At 53.0% G+C, this 20,540-nt stretch overlaps 1 protein-coding gene across 1 annotated transcript; it reads right to left on the bottom strand.

The window, feature by feature from the left end:
* Positions 1-5,694: 5,694 nt before the first annotated feature.
* On the bottom strand, positions 5,695-9,911 carry LGALSL (galectin like). The gene is made up of 5 exons (XM_059828595.1): positions 9,879-9,911; positions 9,631-9,702; positions 9,416-9,504; positions 8,789-8,966; positions 5,695-6,084 (listed from the first exon to the last, which is right to left on the bottom strand). Exons 1-5 carry the CDS (start codon positions 9,909-9,911, stop codon positions 5,941-5,943), a joined length of 516 nt encoding a protein of 171 aa, XP_059684578.1. The 3' UTR covers positions 5,695-5,940.
* Positions 9,912-20,540: the final 10,629 nt, after the last annotated feature.

Genomic DNA, 20,540 nt, shown 5'->3' with positions numbered 1-20,540 from the left:
CAAGCTATTCTGTCCTCTAATGAAGTTATTTGATTGTTCTGTATAATGCATTTGAACTGCAAAGGAGTTTTGCACAAGCTGCTACCAAAGCTACGCATCTCATTCCAAAGTTTCACGCTACAGTTTTATGAGGGAAAGAGTTAGCTTCTGAAAAACAATCAGAAGATAAAAGAAGCCAGAAGTTAAAGAAGTCAGAAGGGTGTATAATGAGCATTAATAATTCGGATAAAAGACAGAACAACCTAGTGAAGATTTCACGTTTTATTGTTATTAAAAGTTCATTATGAAATTGGCACAACACATAAAAATAGATTTGTGGTGAATGATACATATTACTATTATTGCCAGGTCATTTCGTGCACACCCTCACTTTTTAAAATCAGAAGGAAATGAATATAAGACATTTCATCGGCTAACTGAGAAACCAGTGTTACTGCAGCAGAGGGAGGCTGTGCTTTCTGTTGACTCGATCAAATGGATGAAGCAGACAGAAATAGTCCTCTATTCATACTTAAAAATAAACTCAGGAGAATGAAAGAACAGATTTTTAGAGTATGCCCCAGCTGAAAATAACTGGAGAGGGAGAGCTAGAAATACCCCTTTTCTTATGGACCTATTTCCATGAAAGTCAAAGGGATTTTTGCCATGGATTTTAAAAGCAGCAGGATATAGTTATTTGTTGACAGACAGATGGAGAGGCCTAGCAACAGAAGCTAGGGAGGACCTGTGGCAAAGTGTGAGTTTATTATTTTGATCTTGCACATGCTGCTGAATCTCCTTGTTGTAGTAATTGTGTATGTTCATAACAGCAGTGATTGCTGGGAGGAGCTGGGAGGGTGTATCAAAGCCAGATAAAGCGTCTGCAGCTCATTTTTTCTCCCCGTTTGGGTTGGCCTTGATTCTAACCCCACACACCATTCATTGCAAAGTGACTTTTACCTGCACGCTTTCTGATCCACATGAGAAAATCAGAACAATACCCATGATTACAAAAAATCTCACCAGGTCACTAACTGTTCCTAGACTTACGTAGCTTTTCTTCCTAACTTCTGTGCTTATCACAGTGAGCATTTAGGGCTGCCCTCAGCCTGACTCTCGTCCCTCATAGTGTCGGTTGAATTCCAGGGGTGCTGGGAGGTTGCTTAGAGCCGCCACTGACTGGCTCAGCAGAATTGCGGTTCTGCAGTTTTCTGCATGGAAAGGTCGCTGTAACCAGCCTCAGCGTGGAAAGCAGCACTGTGGATTTCTGTGGGGAGTGCTTCTCGTAGATGGGAGGCAAGATGGGCCCCACTTCAGATACACTCCTTGAACGTCTGTGGGGAAAAAGGTACCTTAGTGGCATGGCTACTCCTAATTTTTCCTATTATTTCTTTGCGAGCCTCTTTTAAAGAAGGCAAGTAGGAACATGAACTCGTTCATGCCTTCCAAACTTGTAAGCGATGCTGGGTTTTGCCATGTGTCCTGGTATGGAGTTGCAGAAGGTGGCAGCTAACAATGTGGCAAATGCCCATCCCTGGGAAACTGTCACACAGCTCCACAGCCTGTGCTCTCGACTGGCTCCAAAATGCCCACTACCTCCCTCTGAACTCATGCTCCGTTAGGACTACAGCACATCATGCTACCCCAACCCTACTACCAAACTTGAGAGCACTGTGGCTACTCTGTTCTTGTTTCCTCCACAGTGAATAGTTTTAAATCTGGGAAGATAAAAATCTCAGTGCTGCTCTCTTACATTAAAATCTCAGCCTCACAGCAGGAGAGTGACAGGGGTGGAAAGCTGGCACAGCAGAACGGTGAATCAGGCTCTCCCTTTGGTTTTCAGGCTGTTTACTCAAAACAGCCCTTGAGAAAGATGCTATGCCTCAAGCAGATGTCACATTCAACCGGTTTAGCAATATTACACCTATTTCTTCTCAAGCTAGTGAAGGAGGGGAGGGAGAATATAATATATGTTAGTGCAAGTTCACGTAGACAACATATGAATATTTAGTACAAAATGTTCTTTCAAGGTGGGGCAAACATCTCTAAGTGTGACACAAAAAGAAGGTATTTTGTAACATTTTTAACAACTTGGCTGTGAAAAAGCATTTATGTGAAATATGTTTAGACACAGACTACCTCACATGATACTGAGGTATTTCAAGGCTCTTTCTGAGTAGGCAATAACCTCTTTTTTTTTTTTTTTTAAATTATTAAATCAGCTTTATCACAGGCAATTCCAAACACAACTAAATAATTTGGTCATGGTTTTTTGGCTTTTTTTGCTTTTTCCTCTTTGGAAAAAATAAAGCTGTGCTAAGTTGAGGCATTCAACTCCACATGGGTTTTACCCATTCAAGGCTTCTTTCATTTCAGAATTAGTTTCCTCATTCAGAGGAAACCACAAAAACATTCAGCTAATAAATTCTAGCGTAAGATTTCAAAAGTTGGTTCACACTCTCACTTAGTCATGAAGAATTGTAGCTTCCAAGAAGCTCACAGACTACTTGTCCCTACTGAAAAATCATGTTGAAAACCTGGCCCAGTTTGGAAACAGTCTTATTTCAGGTCTGGTAGGGTATACATCCAAAATGAAGATCTGAATAATCCCTAAATTGTGGAGACCAAAGAACTCAGATATAAATTTTGCAGCACAGTCTCCCGTCTTAAAAAGGTTTGGATTTGGCTCAAAGTCCAACTGAACAGAAAAGTTTTGAAACCTCGGTTTTCTCTGACTTACACTGCATATCGCAGCGTTCAGCAGGAGTTTCTGAATGCGGCCAGCCGACGTAAACCAAGCACGCGTGCAACAGCCCTTGGATACATAGACATCATTCTTCCGTCGCCTGCCATAGCCTGGTACTGCCCAAGAGCAAAAGAAAAATAAAAAGGCTTCCAAACAGACAAATAGACGTGGAAGCCATAACTGTGACTTTCTGCCCTTTCCTGAGCTCTTGGCCAAACCGCAACCCGTCAGAAGTGGGTTCATAGCCCTTCTTGCCTCGAAGCCTGGCTCAGAAGCCACGACAGGGCAGAATCAGGTGGTGGGCGCTGCGCTTGGTGGAGTTTCACAAAGGCAAAACCAGGATCAGGTTCAAAAAAGCGTTTTCCTGAGACAGAAAACTACTAGAGCAGGAAGAAACGGGAGTGTTCAGTGCAGCAGGTGGGAACAGAGGCAGGGCAGTATCACTGGGCCCTTGCTCCTGACAGAGATGCCGCTGACATGGTGCTGTATCAAGTTCATCTCAGCATCCCTGGCCTAGGCACTGTGCTGTGCCGAGCCTGTGCAGGATAGGAAAAGTCTGAGGGCTGCGCTAACCTACTCCTGCTATCAGGAATTCCAAGCGGATGAAAATTCAAGTCAGCCAAATTGCTTTTTTTGGGCTACAGCAAAGGCATGGAGCGGAAATCTCTACTGGCGTTGTGCTGTCAGGGAGATCCATTTTGGTTTTGTGCTACTGTCAGGTCACGGTGCTACTTACTCCTCCTACTTCTGGCCCACTGGACTAGCAGGACAGCCTCAGGCAATGGCACTGCATCAGCAAACCTGGCTTTATATATCTAGTTGGAGAAAGCGCTAGGCAGGGAGGGTGCTAAATATCTCTCCAAACAGAAGGAATCTTCTGCCTCCATTTGGTTTGGAACCATAGAGCATTCCCAAGCTGGAGAAAAATCCAAACAGCTCATGTAGAAGCACCTTTCCCTTGGATTTTTATTATCATCATCATTTTTAAGAATATATTTTGTACCGAAACACTGTCAGCATTCTTTATACAATGGAAAATGACACAGTCATCATGTATCATGTAAAAGAGTAAAAACAGAGCAAGACAGGAACATTTCATATCAAGATTCAATTTGGAGTACAAATAGAATCTGATGTACAACTTAAAAGCCACAAACCAGATAAAAAGATCATCTGCAAAACAACAGCTTCTCTCTTGATTTGGGAAAAGGAGGAAAAGTCAGGGAATGTCAATGTTAAGGCTAAAAATTCCATTTTTAACTTGTATTTTGTAGGTGGCAGCCCGATTCTTAACTTGTCTGCAGCAGCAGCAACACCTCCCTGGCTTGACAAAGAGATTTGCACTTGCATCAAATAAGAATCAGGCTTCTATGCTCAGAGGACTCTGATTGACCTCAACAGGCTTTGGACTAGAGCCACAGTTGGAATTTCATCTTGCAGTCTAAGGCTTCTTAACTGCAGGCCAAATTAGCGCAAAATGAGGCTTTGCAACTGGCATTCTACCCTTAACTTTGGGTATTCCAGTTCTGGTTGCTTTAAACCATAGCTTTATTGCAGGTTTAACATAGTTCTGTTTGTGAGATTCTTCTCTCTCTTTTTTTTTTTTTTTTAAATACTGTGCTACGAAGGATGTTTTTGTATTCTGTGTCTTAGAAAGTCCCTCTATTACATGTTTTCAAAATTGCCTAAATATATGTTTCTATCATGGTTATAACTACTCAGAAAGACCTGCTATAGTCTAATGTGAGCAGCCAAGGAAAAAAGTGTATTTAGTCCTAAAGAAGTCAAGAAAAGTGGCTGTGTTCATTTATAGTGTAGCGCAATGACTGTGTTTATACAGCTATACCTACTATTTAAAAAGCTACTTGAAAAGTTATTATTCATGTGCAGTAGCTGATTTTCAAGCATTAATAACTTGGCTGTCTAGACAAGTTTTAATTGTCATATCAAAGGCCGAATATGTTCTCAAACAAGTGCAAAAAAATCTCCCATCTCCCTTGGAAAGAGGCTGGTTCTCTTTCTGAACTAAGAGACTGCCAAATTTAACTTTTTCTCAGATTATAAAAGCACAGTTAAACCTACAAATCTGCTGTTTAAGTTTTTAAAACAGATCAACTTGAACTCAAACCTATCCTGTGCAGCAAAGTTAGTAAGCCCTGAAAAACAGTTTCTAGTGAATACGCAAAGAGTTCCCCCCACCCCCACCAACTACCATGCCCACATTTTCCCAGGGCCTAGAGGGCTCCATTAAAATGTAACTAAATGTTCGATAGGAAACATGATTTTTCAAGAATGATATGTAAAGTTTACCCAAAGAACCTAAGACATTTTGTACATTCAAAATGTTTACACTTTGCTGTTCTTAACTGTCAGTAAGATTGTTCATTTTTACTAATAATACATACAATGAGTATAAATAAATAAACTACAGATAAGCTTTAAAAATTGTATTAACAATACATTGTGCAAAAACTCGTAACGATCTACATTCTATGCAAATACCCTGACTAAAATATACAGGCTGTGTCCACACACCCTCATTCAGTTTTTGCACAGTCCTTGGGCCAGATCAGCGGCTGGGAGCGATCAGCAAAATTCCATTGAAAGCCATGGAGGTAATGCCGATTTACACCAGCAGAAGAGCTGGCCCCCAGGCGTGTGCAAAAATCCCATAGAAATCAGTGGGAATTGTGCTTGACTAAGGACTAGACAGTTTGATTGTACCCCGTTAAAGTGAGTGGGAGTTTTGCCATCGATTTCCATGGAACCAGGCTCAGGCCCCGGGTAAGGACGTCAGCACGTGGCCCTGTGTTGTGCTACACTACTCCACTTCAGTGCAGAAACAATATTTGTAAAAGAAAAACTTTTTTTTTGTCGTCACTGCTGTTCAGTAACTGGTTTTAGCGCTGCATTTCAGAAATTGCCTTTCTGTGAGATTTGAAACATTACTGCAAGTCTTTCTGAATCCATTCCAATTTGATTATCCAGCACAGGTGGGCTATTTTGATCCAAGAAAAACGGCTCAATGTCTATTAACCAACAATGTTCTTCATTAGGATAAACAACAGCCCGGTTCATCGGCACAGGACTGAAGAACTGCATGCGGAAAAGGAACGGGGCAGCCTTCCTACCATAGCTGTGTCCAGAGCCGGCTGTCACTTCTCCAAACGGACGATGGCACCTGAGCCGGTTTGGGATCTGCAGTCCTAACAAGCTCAGCCAAGTTTTGTAAGCTGAAGATCTCCATTTATCTTTATCGTGTCAATTGCTGACAGTGTTTCAATACGGTGGTAAAAATCAAAGAGCTGATGTCCATCCACAAATATTCTAAAACGGGGATGCTCGCAAAGTATCTCCACCTGTAAAAATAAAATGATGAAGCATGTTGTTCACAGTGGTAACTGGGAAGTTATTTCACAGAATACAAAGAGCACTCCATTAGCCTTTAAGCAGTGTTGGTGTGGTTACCCATTTTGCTACTTACGCACCACGTAACAGCCATGGCTGAGACCAGTTCACCCCCATGACACCAGTTACACTATGATGGATCTGCTCTTACTTCACAGGGACGTTAATCCAATCTCACACTGTCGTGGCGGGAAGGACTCTGGAACCCACTCCCACTGGCATCAGGGAGGCTTTGCCTCTTGGAATAATGCCAGAAACAGACTCAAACCACTAATTATAGGGGGAAGAAATTGTATCTCCAACCCAAATCTTGCATTCCTTGCTACAGATTTTTTTTTTGCTGCAGAATGAGGGGGCAGTTCCCTCTGCAATGCTTTCCACGCTTCCGTTAATTTACTGGAAGGGAGCGAACACGAGAGGAGGGATAGGTTTGCCCTCCCCTCCCACACATACTCACACAGCTGCTGCAAAACTAAAAAGCCTTCACTACTGTGGCTGCAGACAGCCCAGGACTCCGTGTTGGACTAGACTCCGTACTGAGGCTGCAGTGAGGGAAATGCGGTGCAGAATGGCTTGAATTCAGCTAGATAGTTTGCACGAGGCACAAACAGGATCAGGGAGGGACACAGCTCATCCCTCCTCCTCCAGGCCTGTAGAAATGCTCTGGAAAAGGAAGAAAGCCTGGAGCTGAACAGGCCTGGACAGGTTGGGAGATTCCTGATGTTAAGGGTGGCCTGAGAGGGTGCCCCGTAGTTAAGCTTCGCTGGAGCTGCCCCAGCAGGAAGCAGGAGTACAAGGGCACAGAACATGCGCTTCTCGTACAGGCCCTCGGAGACCTCCAGGTCGGGCAGGCTAAGAAGAAAATCTGCAGGGAAGCCACATGTAAATCCTGGGTCATTTCAAAGAGGCTGGTAGTCTGGAGTGAAGTGCTGCTTCCAGGCACTTGACTCTGCTGCTATTACAGCATATAAAAATGGGAACGGGGCCAGCGATAAACTGAATGAGCCGAAGCCCGACTGACTTAGGGTGCGTTGCAGCAGGAGAAGTGGCAGCAGACAGCCCAGGAGAGCTCAAGCTCCTGGGGACCTGGTAGCGCACCACGTAACAGGGAAGCGCCCGCGCTGCCACGTAGCTCCTGTGTCACTGCGGCAGGCGCATCCAGCCTTCGGCCTTGTTATGTAAAAGATATGGTTAGCCTCAACACTGCTTACGATCCATTTTTTCAGATCACCCTGGGCCACGCCAGAACGATAATTGGACTGGATCACAAGTAATTGGCAAGAACACTTAATAGTCTAATTTATTCACTGAGAGGGAGACCGTCAAAGGTGCAAAGTCAGTTGGGAGCCTAAATTCCATTTGGGGAAAAAAAAGAGGAAAAAAAATTAAAAAGAACAACAACTCCCTTTCTACAGTATCTCATGCCAAATGCGCAGTATTGCTGTCCTCTAATGTCAACTGTCATTAGTGGAACACCCACAAAACATGCTCTGGGTAATTTGTCTGGCTTGTCTGAGGGCGCAGCCACCAGCCGCTGCAGCAGGTAGTATAACCCTCTCAGCCAGAGCAGGACCAAGCCTCCAAGCCCTTTCAAGTGCATTTCCCACAAGCACCAAAGGGTGTTGCCAGTTCTGATGGGGGAAGTTTGTAGAAGCAAGTAGAGCGCAACCAATTCACTGCAAAACCAGTCATAAACACCCTCGCAAAGCTCAAGCATCTGGGGAGACGGTGAGCTTTTGGGTTGGGGGAGATTATCTTGGGGGCAAGAAGGATTAAGAGAGTTTGGCAGCTGGTCAGAGCACTGGCATTTAGCAGAGGGGGCCAGTGAGGTTTCGTAAGAGGGGCGAGGAGGAGGAGGGTTTTTCTGGGTCAGCCGCATGGAGAAGGCATGCAGCCTTTTTTCCTCAATGTAGTGAAGGCACTGAGAGAGAAGCAGCCCTCTGCAGCTGCATACTTTCTTAGTCCTGATTTGCAAAGACATCTTCACGTAACCATAAACACTACAGATGGGAATCTGCTTCTAGGTCAATCCAGTCCATCCCTTGCACCACAGCATTTCCACGTACACCATTTTCAAGTGACTACAGACTTAAATTTGACAGGAGATTTAATCCCAGGGTTCAGAAAAGAATACCACTGTTGCTTAGCTGTTTAATCTGCTAACACGAAGGGCTACGGTCAACCTCAGTGTAACATCCCTGGAGACAAAGGATGAACAAGATCCTTATTAGCTACACTAAATTGCAAACACTATGTCCATTAAAAAACCCATCAAAACATACAGCAGTCCCACAGAGTATTTACATTCTCCAGTAATAACTTGTAACGCACTAATAACATAGAGGTACTGTTTAATTTATAGCTATAAAACTAAGCTCAGGAAGTGCGCTTCGTCACACCGTATTACAACCTCCAACTTGTCATAGCACCCCGGTGAGGTGTTCGTAGCCCCATCTGAACTGCCTGCAGCTGCGCACAGCAGCGGGATCTCTGCGCAACTTCTGATCGATACAAACAATCCGGCAACTGGTGTCTCAAGGAGAGAAGCGCGGGCTACACTGTGATTTCAGGAGAGGCAAGTCGGGTTCTGCTGCGACTCTGATCATATTACACTTTATCAGATACGGTGCATGCCACTGTCATCCTGGTACTCACCCTAAAAGGCTGGTCCGGTATAAACGGAAAGTAAGGAATAGATGATTGCTCTTCCCCCCATTCTCCGGCTACACAAGAGTTTCTGACAAACTGTCTGTCTGTAAACACGGCTTTCAGTTCAATGGCTACATCCGCAGGAGGATCTTCTGACTCCCCGCAAGTCAGACTGATGCCAAAGCTGCAACAAAAACAGAACGGCTCTCAATGCAGCCGGAAACAAGGAAGTAAGTCCCAAATGCCACCAGTCTCACTTCTCAGCTTCTTAAAGCCACTGACGGTAAAGCAGCATGGTGGGGGTGATGGCTCAGCTCGTTCAGAGAACGCCCCGAAAGCTCAGCAGGGACAAGAACATGGTTATAGCATAGATAGATATGTGTGTGCGTTGTGCGTATATGTGCGTATATATATATGCTCCTTTGCTCCCAAGTGAAATGTTGGGAAACAGGATCCCTTAAAGAAATGCCCCCTCTATGGGTCAAAGGAGAAATCAGCACGCTATATTTAAAATGATAAAAATAATCCCTCTCCAGAAAGGAGGGATCCGTGTGTATATGTCTGTGTGTGCCCCCCCTCGCCCCCTCCCCGGGCCCAGCGCCCCCGGGGCGGGCAGCCCTGCGCGGCTGTTACCTCTCGGGGTTGAGGTCCACTATGCCCATAACTAAGATCTTCTTTCCCGGCCTCATTCCTCCTTTGATGTGCCCACAGAAGGGGACGATCTGGAAAGGACAGAGGGGAGGGTGGCGAGGGTCACTCGGCAGCGGCCGCCGTTGTGCACCCGGGGAAGGGGGGGGGGGTGTAAAAGGGGTTAAAACCCCGCAGCGAATAAAATAAAGGTGATTTACCAGGCGAGGGAAGTACACATCAGCTTGCACCGGGGATCCCAGGGAGTTGTTTAAATGCCCGTCCTCTATTTTCTGCAGGTAAAAAGGAGAGCGCTGAGGCAGGGGCCGGCGGAGCCCCTCCCGGCCCACCCCCCCCCTCCGCTCCGCAGGTGCCCGCCGGGGGGGGCTGCCCTGCCCGCCCCCCACCCACCGCAGCCCCGTCCCGGTCCGGTCCCAGAGCCCCGGGAAAGGGGCAAAGCGGTACTCACCAGCGCGTCCCGCTCAGCTACGGTCCCCGCCATCTTGTGGAAGCGGCGGCGGCGGCGGCGCTGGGGACGGGGCGGAGGGGGCCCGGCGGGGGCGGGGGAGAGGGAGGGAGGGAGGGGGGGGGCCCGTGTGGCAGCCCCGGCGGCTGAGGGGCAGCGGCGGAGCCGGAGCGGGAGCGGAGCCGGTGCAGAAGTAGGAAGGCGAGGAGGAGGAGTAGGAGGAGGAAGAGGAGGAGGGGAGGAGGTGACCGGCTCTGCCTCGCCCGGCGGGGAGCCCAGCCCCTGGCCCGGGGGGGTGCCGGGCAGGGCGGGGGCTGCTGCCGCTTCCTCCGCTCCGCAGCCTGCCCCGCGGCGGGGCCCGGCTGGCAGGGCCGCGGGGCCCGGCCCTGAGCGGGGTAGACCCCGGCCCTGAGCGGGGTAGACCCCGGCCCGGCGGGCCTGTCCGCGCTCGGGCCGCGGCCCCGCTGAGGGGGGGCGGTGGCGGACCCGGGGTAGGCCCTGGCCGGGCCCGACCGGCCTCCGGGCTGGCGGGGGCCCGCGGACGCCTCACCTGGGGCCTACAGGTGATGAGTGCTTGGGGAGGGCCCGCAAGAGCCCCGCGCCTCAGATTTCAGGGAGCGGCTTTACTTCTGAGCCTGGACACCCTGGCGAAGAGGCCGAGCCGGGCGTCTTGGCCAACTCCCCTTCTCCAGAGGTGGAGAGAAGGGCTCAGCCCCCCCAAAATGAACCGTCACCCCGCTCCCCTCCGCGCCGGCGGGCCCTGCCCCACGGCGTGGACCCTCGAGGGGGGTGTCGAGTCCCCGAGCGGCCGCTTTGGAGGGACACGTCTCCTTGAGGGTGGCACAGCCTGTGGCAGCGGGTGGCTGCTGAGCCTGCTGCTGGGCGAAGTGCGGCCTCTCGGCCGAGTCAGGCAGCAGCTCCTTTGAAATCCTCCCCGCCAACCTCCTAATGAGACACGGTAATTGCATAAGTGGGTCGATAGCTCCTTACAGAGCGGGAGCACCTATTTACATGCAGTGTCCATAGTTATGCAACGCGGCGGTGTCTGTGGGTGTCCCGCTCTGCTGAGAGCACCACACAGCTCCGACCGAGGCCACCAGCCCTGCTCGCGGCTGCCGTGCAATGCCAGGAATCCCTTGCCTTTACCACAGCGGGAGTGACTTGCTCCCGCAAGCATGCTGTAATGATCCTGTTGACGAGTTTAGGGTCCTCGGGGGGCATTGGAGAAGGCTTTCTTCTTGCTTCCTCACTGCTGGAATTTGGTGGCGTGAACATCTCTTTAGCAACGTGACACAGCGACTGGGCTGGGCCTGCTTTCTGCAGGACCTCGTATGGGTCGCTTGGCTTTTTGTGCCTCTTACCTGCGCGTTGGGCTGGGTTGGAGAATGTCACTGTCTTTCCTCCTCTGAGGTGCTCTGAGGATTAATTACTCACGTTGTGTAAAGTGGAGTGGAAGAAGCTAAGTCACTGCAATATTTAGGGTTTCAGTATGACGGTGCGTGTCCGTTGGGAAACGCTTGCAATCAGTAGGTGATGCCATTTGAGAAATCAAGAGCTGCTGAGAGTAAGTAAAGATTGTGCAAGTGTTTAGACGCTTGGTTATTTTTTCAGTAGTGTCCACTAATTTGGGGATGTTTTCATCTCTGGATGCCTGGCTGGAGATGGCTCGCAGAAGCTTCTGTTTGCATACAGCTCTGCTGGAAGTCACCTACTGAAGTCACGGCTTCTTCAGTTGTACCTGCACAGCTGGGCGCGAAGGCAGCGGGCATCCCTGTGGCCCAGGTCTCGGCATGAGAAAAACCACTGGACCGTTTTCTTCATGCCAAAACTTTGGGTGTCAGCTGTCACTGCATGGAAAAGCACCTTCCTCTAGTACTGTCAGGAGACTGAATTCGTAAACAGTGCAGTAACGTGAAACCATCACACATTAGAAACAGTTGGCTTTCCAGTGGTGAGTTAAGCGCGTTCATAAGTTCACCACAAAGAGGAACTGGACTTAGCTTGATGGTTTTGTCAGGTCCTGTGTGCTGCTCACCTCTATCCTCACCAGTGCTGATGCCAGCTGCGTTATGGTTTTTGTTCTGTTGGCCTAAGACAGAACAGAAGTTGCCCTAAGCTTTTTATTTTTATTTAGTGGTGCAGTGTCACATGATGCCCAAAGAGCTCTTTGCAGAGCACATCGTCTTTTCCTCTGCTGTACAGGGAGCCGCTTTATTGGATAAGATTAAATTTGGTGGGTATAAAATCAGGCCAACCAGTCCTTTGTGCCAAAGCATGAATTCTTGTGAGGAGAGAGGTCATCGTTATGTCTTTGTTTTGTAGGTGGTTTTAATTGAACTTTCGCATTTCAAAATAATTAAATAGCAAGACTTGGCTATTTGGCTAGCTGCTTTGCCTTGTGTTCGCCTTTTTTGGTGTGTTTTCTGAAAACTAGCACAAATGCAATATTTGTTTTGTTGTCCATGGAAAGATTGACTGGAAAAACCTGCAGTATGAAGTTATGATGGGGGAGGATGTTCATGGGTTTTTAAGGCACTGACGATCTGTGCCTTTTTGTTTCTGTGCCACGTTTTCCTCTTGCCCCATAACAGCCCAGGAGGACATTGAAAATCCTGTTTGCACCACAAACAAGGTGAGGCAGCCAGAGCAGGAGCTTTGCCTCTGTGTGCCGCTGTCCTGCTGGCGTGATGGCTGCTCCTGTGGTTTCTCCTAGGGAGGCGTTCTCCAGCAGAAGAGGATTACCTACCTCCGCACAGCCCAGCGGTCTGTGGAGCAGGGTTGTGTTTCTGGGCAGCACTGTGCCTCCCCACCCACGGAGGAGCTTCCTCGAGACCCAGCTTCCCTGTGGGTTCCCCACTGAAAAGGGCTGCAGGGCGAGTGCTGCCATCTAAGCTCCTGCACTTGTTCTTCTGAAAAAGGGAGAGATCTGAGCCAAATCTGTTCCCTCACCCATGCAGTCCTTGTTAAATCATCTGCACAAAATGGACCCTGTTCAGTATTTGTACCAGCCTTCTCAACAGGGAAGCTCTTGAGGTTTCATGCTTGAGGGCCTGAGCTTGCAGATCTTGTGGTAGTAGCTGGAGGGACACGATAAATATTTGTGCTCCACTGAAATAATGCTGAGGTGCAAGTTACTGAGCTTGACGGGTTGACCAAGTACAAAAAACCTTGTGGAATAGGTATTGTCCTCTGTTTCTGGGTTCGTACAGCCTTTTGCTCAGTGGGAGCCTGGGACTCTTGAAATACTGAGAATTGTATAAAGATTAAAAAGAAGTGGCATGGTGTGAACACCGTTTGGGAACGGTTAATGACATGCCCAGCCCAGCCACCAAAGCCATTGCTGAGAACTGGCAAACCCAGAACTTCACCTTAATCCCAGCACCTTGTATCTTGCAGCCACTCCCTTTGATGATTTAAAAAGGTGTATCTAATTCTTAGCCGGCCTTCACCGGAAAGGAATGCAGCATGATCGCAATTTTGGTGTGGTATAATTACCCTGCCTTTCTTGCCCCATTACCACTGACATTGCTCTCCTCACGCCTGGGTTTATAGGCTGACTTGTACAACCTCTCCGGTTTGTTTTGCTTTTTTAATGATGGTGGTGAGAAGATGGGAGGTGTTTGCTGGTTTCGTGGAAGCTTCCTTTGGTTTCTGGGTGGCAAGGCACCAAAGTCCTGGTTTTTGTAAGACTCGGAAAAAGCTGAGTAATAAAATGAAAGAGAAAGTCTGGGAATAAATTTGATTCAGTGGTTGGAGCCAAGTGTATAATAGTTCAGAGGAATTCCTCCTTTCCAGAATTACAGCAGTAAAACTGCAGTGCTGATAAGCAATTATTTGGGTTGGATGGGTTTTTTTTTTTGACCTTTGTAGCTTTGCTACTGTGAATCCTCAGGCAGAGGTTTGGGAGACCAAACCCAACCTTGCATAAATTTGCCGTGGGTGGGTGCCCAAGGCAGGGCTTGGAAGAGGATAGTGCTGACGACGTGTCACAAGGGGCTGGAGAGCAGAGTGGGAGATGTTGTACTCATCCTCTTGCCGTGTGGCTTCAAAGTGTCCCGAGGACGGATTCCCCTGGCACCGTGTACGGTGTCTGAAGTGCGAGGTGCCACGTACCTGTGTAATGTTCAGAAGCCTGCCCTCCCATGCTCATCCGTGGGAAAGACAGATGACAGTTATTGGTACGGACAGCGCGGGGAGGGTGTTTAGCACGCCTGTGCGCTTTCACAGGCTAGTGCCGTCACATCTTCATGGACGGAGGAGGGAATCCAGGGCCAGGAGCAGCACCCCCACTCTTGACATTTATTTCATGCGGCTTCCTTGCTTCTTGTTGCCCCCTGAATTATTCTGGTCTGAGTCTTGCCCTTAGGGGTTCAAGCTCTGGCTGTGCATGAATCCAGTGGAGAAGTCAGTTTTCTGGGGCTCTCACTAACAGAGATTGTGTAAACTGGTGTTTAAGGAGATGGTCCCAGTGAGTGAGTCATTTGGTCGCAGGCAGAACTGCTGCATGTCTGCTGCAGAGCACCTGTGTATCGGAAATATTTGTCTTGCAGGTTGTTTACTGGAGTCTGCACCAGGAACCAAGGGCATGTACATAAAGGCATGTCAGATAAGGCATTTCTTGCTAGTTGAAGGCTGTTCATGTTCAGGATCTTTCAGCTCTTCCAGTCCTTTCTACAGAGAATCGATGTCTAAATGCATCAGAAGCTGGTCTTTCCTGCTGTGTCTTACTTGAGACTTATTTGGTATTATCATATCTCAACAATTTTAATGTGAAAATCATAATGTTGGTTTCTTTGTCTTTCAGTTTCAGTTTTGAGGTCTTTGACATTTCACAAATACCTGGCTTCTGTTTTATTGAAGCTTTTTTTTTTTTTAAAAAAAAGGCAGTTTCTAGCTATTTGAGAGTTTGGCTACTTCCCACAACTGAAATCTAGCAGCAAATAAGAAGGACTGCTATATACCTGTATTTAAAAATCCTGTGATTTTCAACCCAACATCGTGATTTTAAAGGTGGAGTTTCATGACCACGATGCATCATGCCTGCATCCCATCTACCAGAGGATGTGGAAGACGACTGCTAAAGGGCTTTGGCTTTTACCCATAAGTATCAGCATGTCAAAAGGTCTTCTTTCTATGCACACTTTAAATTATCCGTGACTGCTGTTTATCCTCTTTCTCCCTGACCCTTACGAGAAGTGGCCTTCCCACTTTGGAAAGAGAAAAGATGCACTTGTAATCCTCATCACAGCGGCCCAGGGAGACCTGCGGACGTCAGGTGGGACTGACTGTGAATGCCCCAGGCACGGGCACGGGGAATCCAGGGAAAGCCACACGCACCCCTGGCCGAGGCACTGTCGCTTAAGGACCTCTTTGCTAAGCAGGTGGCAAAACTGCATTGCTGCTGATTGGAAACCCCGGCCACTGCTTCCCCACCAAACTGCTGACAGAGCAGTGAAGACCATGGCTGTTGAGCTCCATCACTCAGGACTGAGCACAGGACAAGGCAGTGCAAACAGTTGTGATGCCCACTTCCCCATGGCCACAAGAGCTCATCGTACAGTCACATTTTTAGGGAATTCTTTTTCTCCCTCTTAAAACTCTCTTGAACTGCACTGGGCCATGGCAGCGCTTCAGGCTGGTCCAGGTTCTGCCAGTCGTCCTGGGGCAGGACGGCGCTAGCAAGAGCAGCCTTCAGAAATCCCGGACCCTGGAGAGCTGGGGGAAAGGCTGGAGCAAAGAAGAGGTACCCTTAGTGCGAGAGGATGTGGTGGGATGAGGTGGCAGAGGAGGAGATGAGAGAAGACGTCAGCCGCGTGGCGACGCGCAGGGCCCTGCTGGGCCCCGGCGGGGTGCACCCTACGTGCTGCGGGAGCTGCCGATGGCCTTGTGAAGCCCCTCCAAAAGGGAGAGGTGCCTGAAGACGGGAAGAAAGCGAACCCGCCATGGGCTGAGGAGCAGCGCGGCGGCTGGGGAAGTGGCCGAGCGGCCGGGCCCCGAGGGTGGTGAGCAGTGGCCCCAAGGCCAGCTGGAGGCCGGGAAGCAGCGGTGAAGGCCAAGGTGAGGGGCACTGCCGGCAGGAGGAGGGCGGTGGTCCTTGGCCTCCGCTCTGTCCTGCTCTGGGCTGCCCACTGCACGACGGCCATGGCCACGGTGGATAGAACCCCCAGGCCAGCGCCCCCCCAGGCCCCTCCCACTTTCCGTTGGGCTCAGAATGTTGGTCAGTTGGAGCCAACGGCCACCTGAGAGAGCAGGACGGAGCTGTGCTGGCGCGGAGCAGCGCTGGGAGGACTCAGGCTCTGCCCGAGCAGCGCGGCACCGGCACCAGCACCAGCGCCTCGCTCGCCAGCCTCGCTGTCGCCGTCTGGGCCGCGTCCTTGGTGCCCGGCGAGGGTCCTCCTGTCCCGGGCAGGATGGGCCAGGCCAGCTGCTGCTGCAGCTCCAGGTAGGCTCCCCCCGCGGCTCGGGGACACGCGGGCACGGCCGGGTGCCGCAGCGGCAGCAGCCCTTCTCATGCCCGCCGCTCTCTGCTCTGCAGGGAGGCTCTCAGCGACGCCGAGGCGGTGCTGGGAGCGGACGTGCGGCTGACCCGGGGCCGCAAGAGGAGCGAGAGGCGCCTTCTCCTCCTCCAGGAGGAACTGGTGGTGGCCAAGTCGCAGTAAGTGCCTGAGAGCCCCGCTGCCTTCCGCCCATCCCTGGCCCTGGCAGCAGGGCAGGGACCCCCTGGCACCAGCCCCGGGCCCCGGGGCACCAATGTCCGTCCCAAGGGCAGGTGGGGGACAGGGCTCTGCCCGGAGGGACGCCAAGGAGGCCGCCTCCAGCTCACTGCCTGCCTCTCCTCTCCGCAGACATGGCAGCACCCTGCGCCCACAGCTCCGCCTGCCCCTGGACCAGCTGTGGGTGCTCAGCGGCGGGAAGGAGGCGGCTGGGAAGGAAGAAGAGGAGCGGGAGGAAGGCAGTGGGGACAGCACCTCCCTCATCCTCGCCTGGCCCAGCGGCTCCTGCCTTGCCACTTTTGGGTGAGTCCCGCTCCCCGGGGCTTCGTCCTGCCCCGCGTCCTTCCCCACGGGGCAGGGCTGTGCAGGTGCCCAGCACTGCCCAAGGGCTGGGGGGCAGCGGGGCCTGACGCTGCTTCTCCTCTCTCTCTGCAGCTCCCGGGCGCTGAAGGAGCTGTGGGTGGGCACGCTGATGCGGTAAGCCGGGGGGATGCACCCGGCGCACGGGGGAGCACAGCTGCCCAGCTGGGGAGAGGTGCCCCCGCGGCTGCGGGCAGCTCCCGGGCAGAGCTGCCTGATGGCAGAGAAGACGTGGCTCGGGGGTCACCCAGCTCTCTCCCTGTCCCTTCCCGCTGCACAGGATGCCGGCAGGAGCCAGGAGAGCGCGAGTGAGCCGTCTGCTGTCCATCCAAGTCCTGGAGAAGGAGCTGAGCCGCCGCCACGCCGTGAGTGTCTCTCTGGTGTGGGCTCTGTCCGCGAGCACTGGTCCTGCCACCGAGCGGCAGAGGCATGGCTGCTCACCATCCTCCACTCCTTCTCTCCTGCCCAGTGGAGGACATTGAGCGCCAGGAGCCTGGAGCGGCTGGTGGAGGGCCAGGCCGAGGTGAGAACGGCTGCCTGTCACCCGCCTCTGGCTGTGCCGGGCTGCCGGGGATGTGCAGTGAGTGGGGTGAGCTTGTGCGGGAGGGAGGGAGGGAGGGTCCCGCGGTGGCACTCGGGTGGCGGAGCGGGTTGGGGATCCCCCAGGAAGGCCGGTGTGGCCTTGCTGGCGGCACCGGGTGGAACCCCGCCGCGCGGGGCAGAGAGCCGGGGAGGGCGGCAGGTCCCAGCTCTGCAGCGGTCAGGCTGATGGTGCCGGGTGGCAGCTCGCTGGTGGCCCTTTGTGCTGCGGGGCCACTCTTTAAGCCTTGCCTGCTTCTTGCAGGCTGATGCCAAGCAAGGGCCTCCGACGGCCCCATCGAGCAACGGAGGGGGACTTTGCCGCTCCCCAGGTGAGTGTGGGAAGGAAAGGCACCGTCCTGCCAGCGGTTGAGCTGTGCTCACTTGTCCCTTGAGTGTCCCCATGCAGGTTGAGCAGCCCAAGGGAGGCCGTCAGCTGGAGGAGCACGGACACCCGCTGGGCAGGGGCCGCTGGACGTGCTTCTGCGGGGACATGGAGCCTCTGCTGCTGCCCACAGCTCGCACGAGGGCAGGGCGAGGGCTGGGCCAGGCTGTCCCGGTGGCACGCCGGCTCTCAGGAGCCTGCGAGCCGGAGCCGCTGAGCCCGCGCCACGGTTCCAGCTGCCGGCTCCCTGCCCGTCCTGCCGCAGCGCTCAGCACGGCGCTGCAGGCAGGGCAGGGCAGGGCAGGCTGCGGGAGCGCTGGGCTGGCGGTCTCCATTGAGGGGCTCTTGCTGTGTTTTCCTTTGCAGCAGGAGGGAGCAGGAGGAGGAGGAGGGGGCTGCCCTGGCCCTTTGCTCTGCGGCGGAGCCCGGCCGTTGCCCCGGCGCCAGGGCAGGCGGGCTCCGGCTGCAGCAGGCCGCTCTTCGGCCAGCCCCTGGCAGCCCTCTGCGGGGAGGACGGCACGCTGCCCCAGCCCATCCAGGTAAGGCAGCCTGGAGAGGGGGTGCCCAGCCCTCCCTCCAGATGCTCCGCAGAGGCGCTGGTGTCCCCAGGACCTGCGGCCATGGGGCACGGGGCTCTTCAGCCCCAGCAAGGGGGCCGGTCTGGGGCAGAGCTCCGGCCAGCGCTGTTGCAAGGCAGCTCCTCAGGCAAGCAACCGTCCTCCTGGCTCTCGCGCAGGAGCTGCTGGCTGTCCTGAAGCAGGAAGGGCCCTCGACGGAAGGGATACTCCGCAAAGCTGCCAGCGGGAAGGAGGTTCGGGAGCTGCGGGAGGCCCTGGACCGCGGCGCAGTCGTCGACCTGGCAAGGCAGCCTGCGGTGCTGCTGGCCGTCGTCTTGAAGGTGAGTGCTTCTGCCTGGCAGCTGGAGGAGCTCCTGGCTGGCCCGGAGCCTTCAGGGGCTCAGCTGGAGCCCTCGGCCTTGCAGGACTTCCTGCGAAGCATCCCCTCCAAGCTGCTGGTGAACGACCTCTACGAGGACTGGATGGCAGCCCTGCAGAAGAGCAGCAAGGCGGAGAGGATGCAAGAGCTCAAAGCGTAAGTGTGGGCAGCAGCTGCCTGTTGAGCAGGAGCCCTGACCGCTGGCTGAGAGAGAGCCCCTGGAGAGCTGCGCAAGACGGCCGCTGGCTCCCGCCTGCCCGGGGCAAGGCTGGGGGCCGGCTGCGGGCGAGAGCTGCTCCATGAGCCCGGTGTCGCTGTTCCCTCAGGGTGGCCCAGAAGTTGCCTGCGGCCAACCTCCTCCTCCTGAAGCGGCTGCTGTCCCTCCTCCAGCGCATCGGCCACAGCGCAGCCACCAGCAGGATGAGCTGCAGCAACCTGGCCATCTGCGTGGGGCCGAACCTGCTGAGCCCTGCCAACGAGGACCTTCTCCCTCTGGACGCCATGCTGGAGGTGTCTGCGAAGGTACGCTGGAGCGAGCGGCCGGCTGCAGCCTTCCCGGCCCCGCAGAGCTGGGCTGCTCCTCCTCTCCTGAGGAAACGCTGCTGGGCTGGCTGCCTGCAAGAGCAGCCCCACGGCCGCAGCCTTGTGCGCAGAGGCACGGCTCCAGAGGGGGAGCGGCTGCTTGGTGCGTTTTCAGGCAGCTGGCCTGAGAGCAAGGCTTTGCTGCGTGCAGGTGAAGGTGCTGGTGGAGTTCCTGGTGGAGAACTGCAGGGAGCTCTTTGGGGAGGAGGCAAGCGACCTTCCCTGCGCAGCAGCCGAGGAGTGGCCAGCCCCCCCGCAGAGATGCAGAGGTGAGAGGAGGGAGCGAGGGCTGTCCCAGGCTGGGGCTTGGGACGCCTGCCGGAAAGGTCAGGGTCGTTCCTGGTGGGGCTGGGCACCGAGTGTTGTCCTCGGAGCCCCGCGTCTCCCGTGGCCTCTCGGGGCAGGAACGCTTTGCTCTGCGAGACGAGCTGAAGCCTGCAGACAGGGCATCAGAGGGCTGCGAGCACGAGTGGTGTAGGGCTTAGGGTGGCTTTTGCTTGGCGCGAGAAGTGCCTTTGCTGCACGTGCTTTTTCTTTCCAGAGCTGCCTTTGGCCGGGCAAAGCATCCCTGCAGCCCCAGCAGAGAGCGAGCAGCAGGCAGAAGCCTTGCCGCAGGCCCCCCCCTCTCTGCTCGGTGGCCTCAACGGAGCTGGGGGAGATGCGGCGGCGGAGTCTGAAAGGGGAGAGGTATGTCAGGTCCCCAAACACCGGGACAGCGTGTCTGCTGGAGGAGGGGAGTTTCTGATGAGGCCAAGTCGCTGCGGTGCCTCTGCCTGGCAGCAGAGCTGGGGTGTGTTTGGGTCCTTCCTCCAGCCCCCGGGATGATACATAGTGAGGGAAACTGGCACGGTTCTTTCTCAAAGGCACTCGGCATGTGCCTCAGCAAGCCAAAGGCCCACAAAATGCCAAGCAAAAGACAGAGGGGCGGAGCTGTCAAGGCCAGAGGGCTTTTGCTCAGGTCCTACTTGGTCAGAGCCTCATGGAGTCTATTTTGGGGGGGCAGGGGGCCTGTGCGAAATGGGGCTGATGCAAAGCAGCCCAAGGGGTCTCCTCTGGAGAGGTGAGGTAGCGATTTGGCAAAGAGTGGCTTACCGCTCCAGGTTGTCCTTG

This window comes from Gavia stellata, chromosome 23 (assembly GCF_030936135.1).
Source record: "Gavia stellata isolate bGavSte3 chromosome 23, bGavSte3.hap2, whole genome shotgun sequence".
NCBI lineage: Eukaryota > Metazoa > Chordata > Aves > Gaviiformes > Gaviidae > Gavia > Gavia stellata.
Note: the sequence above shows the minus strand (reverse complement) of the source record. Positions and strands in the feature narration are given on the sequence as shown.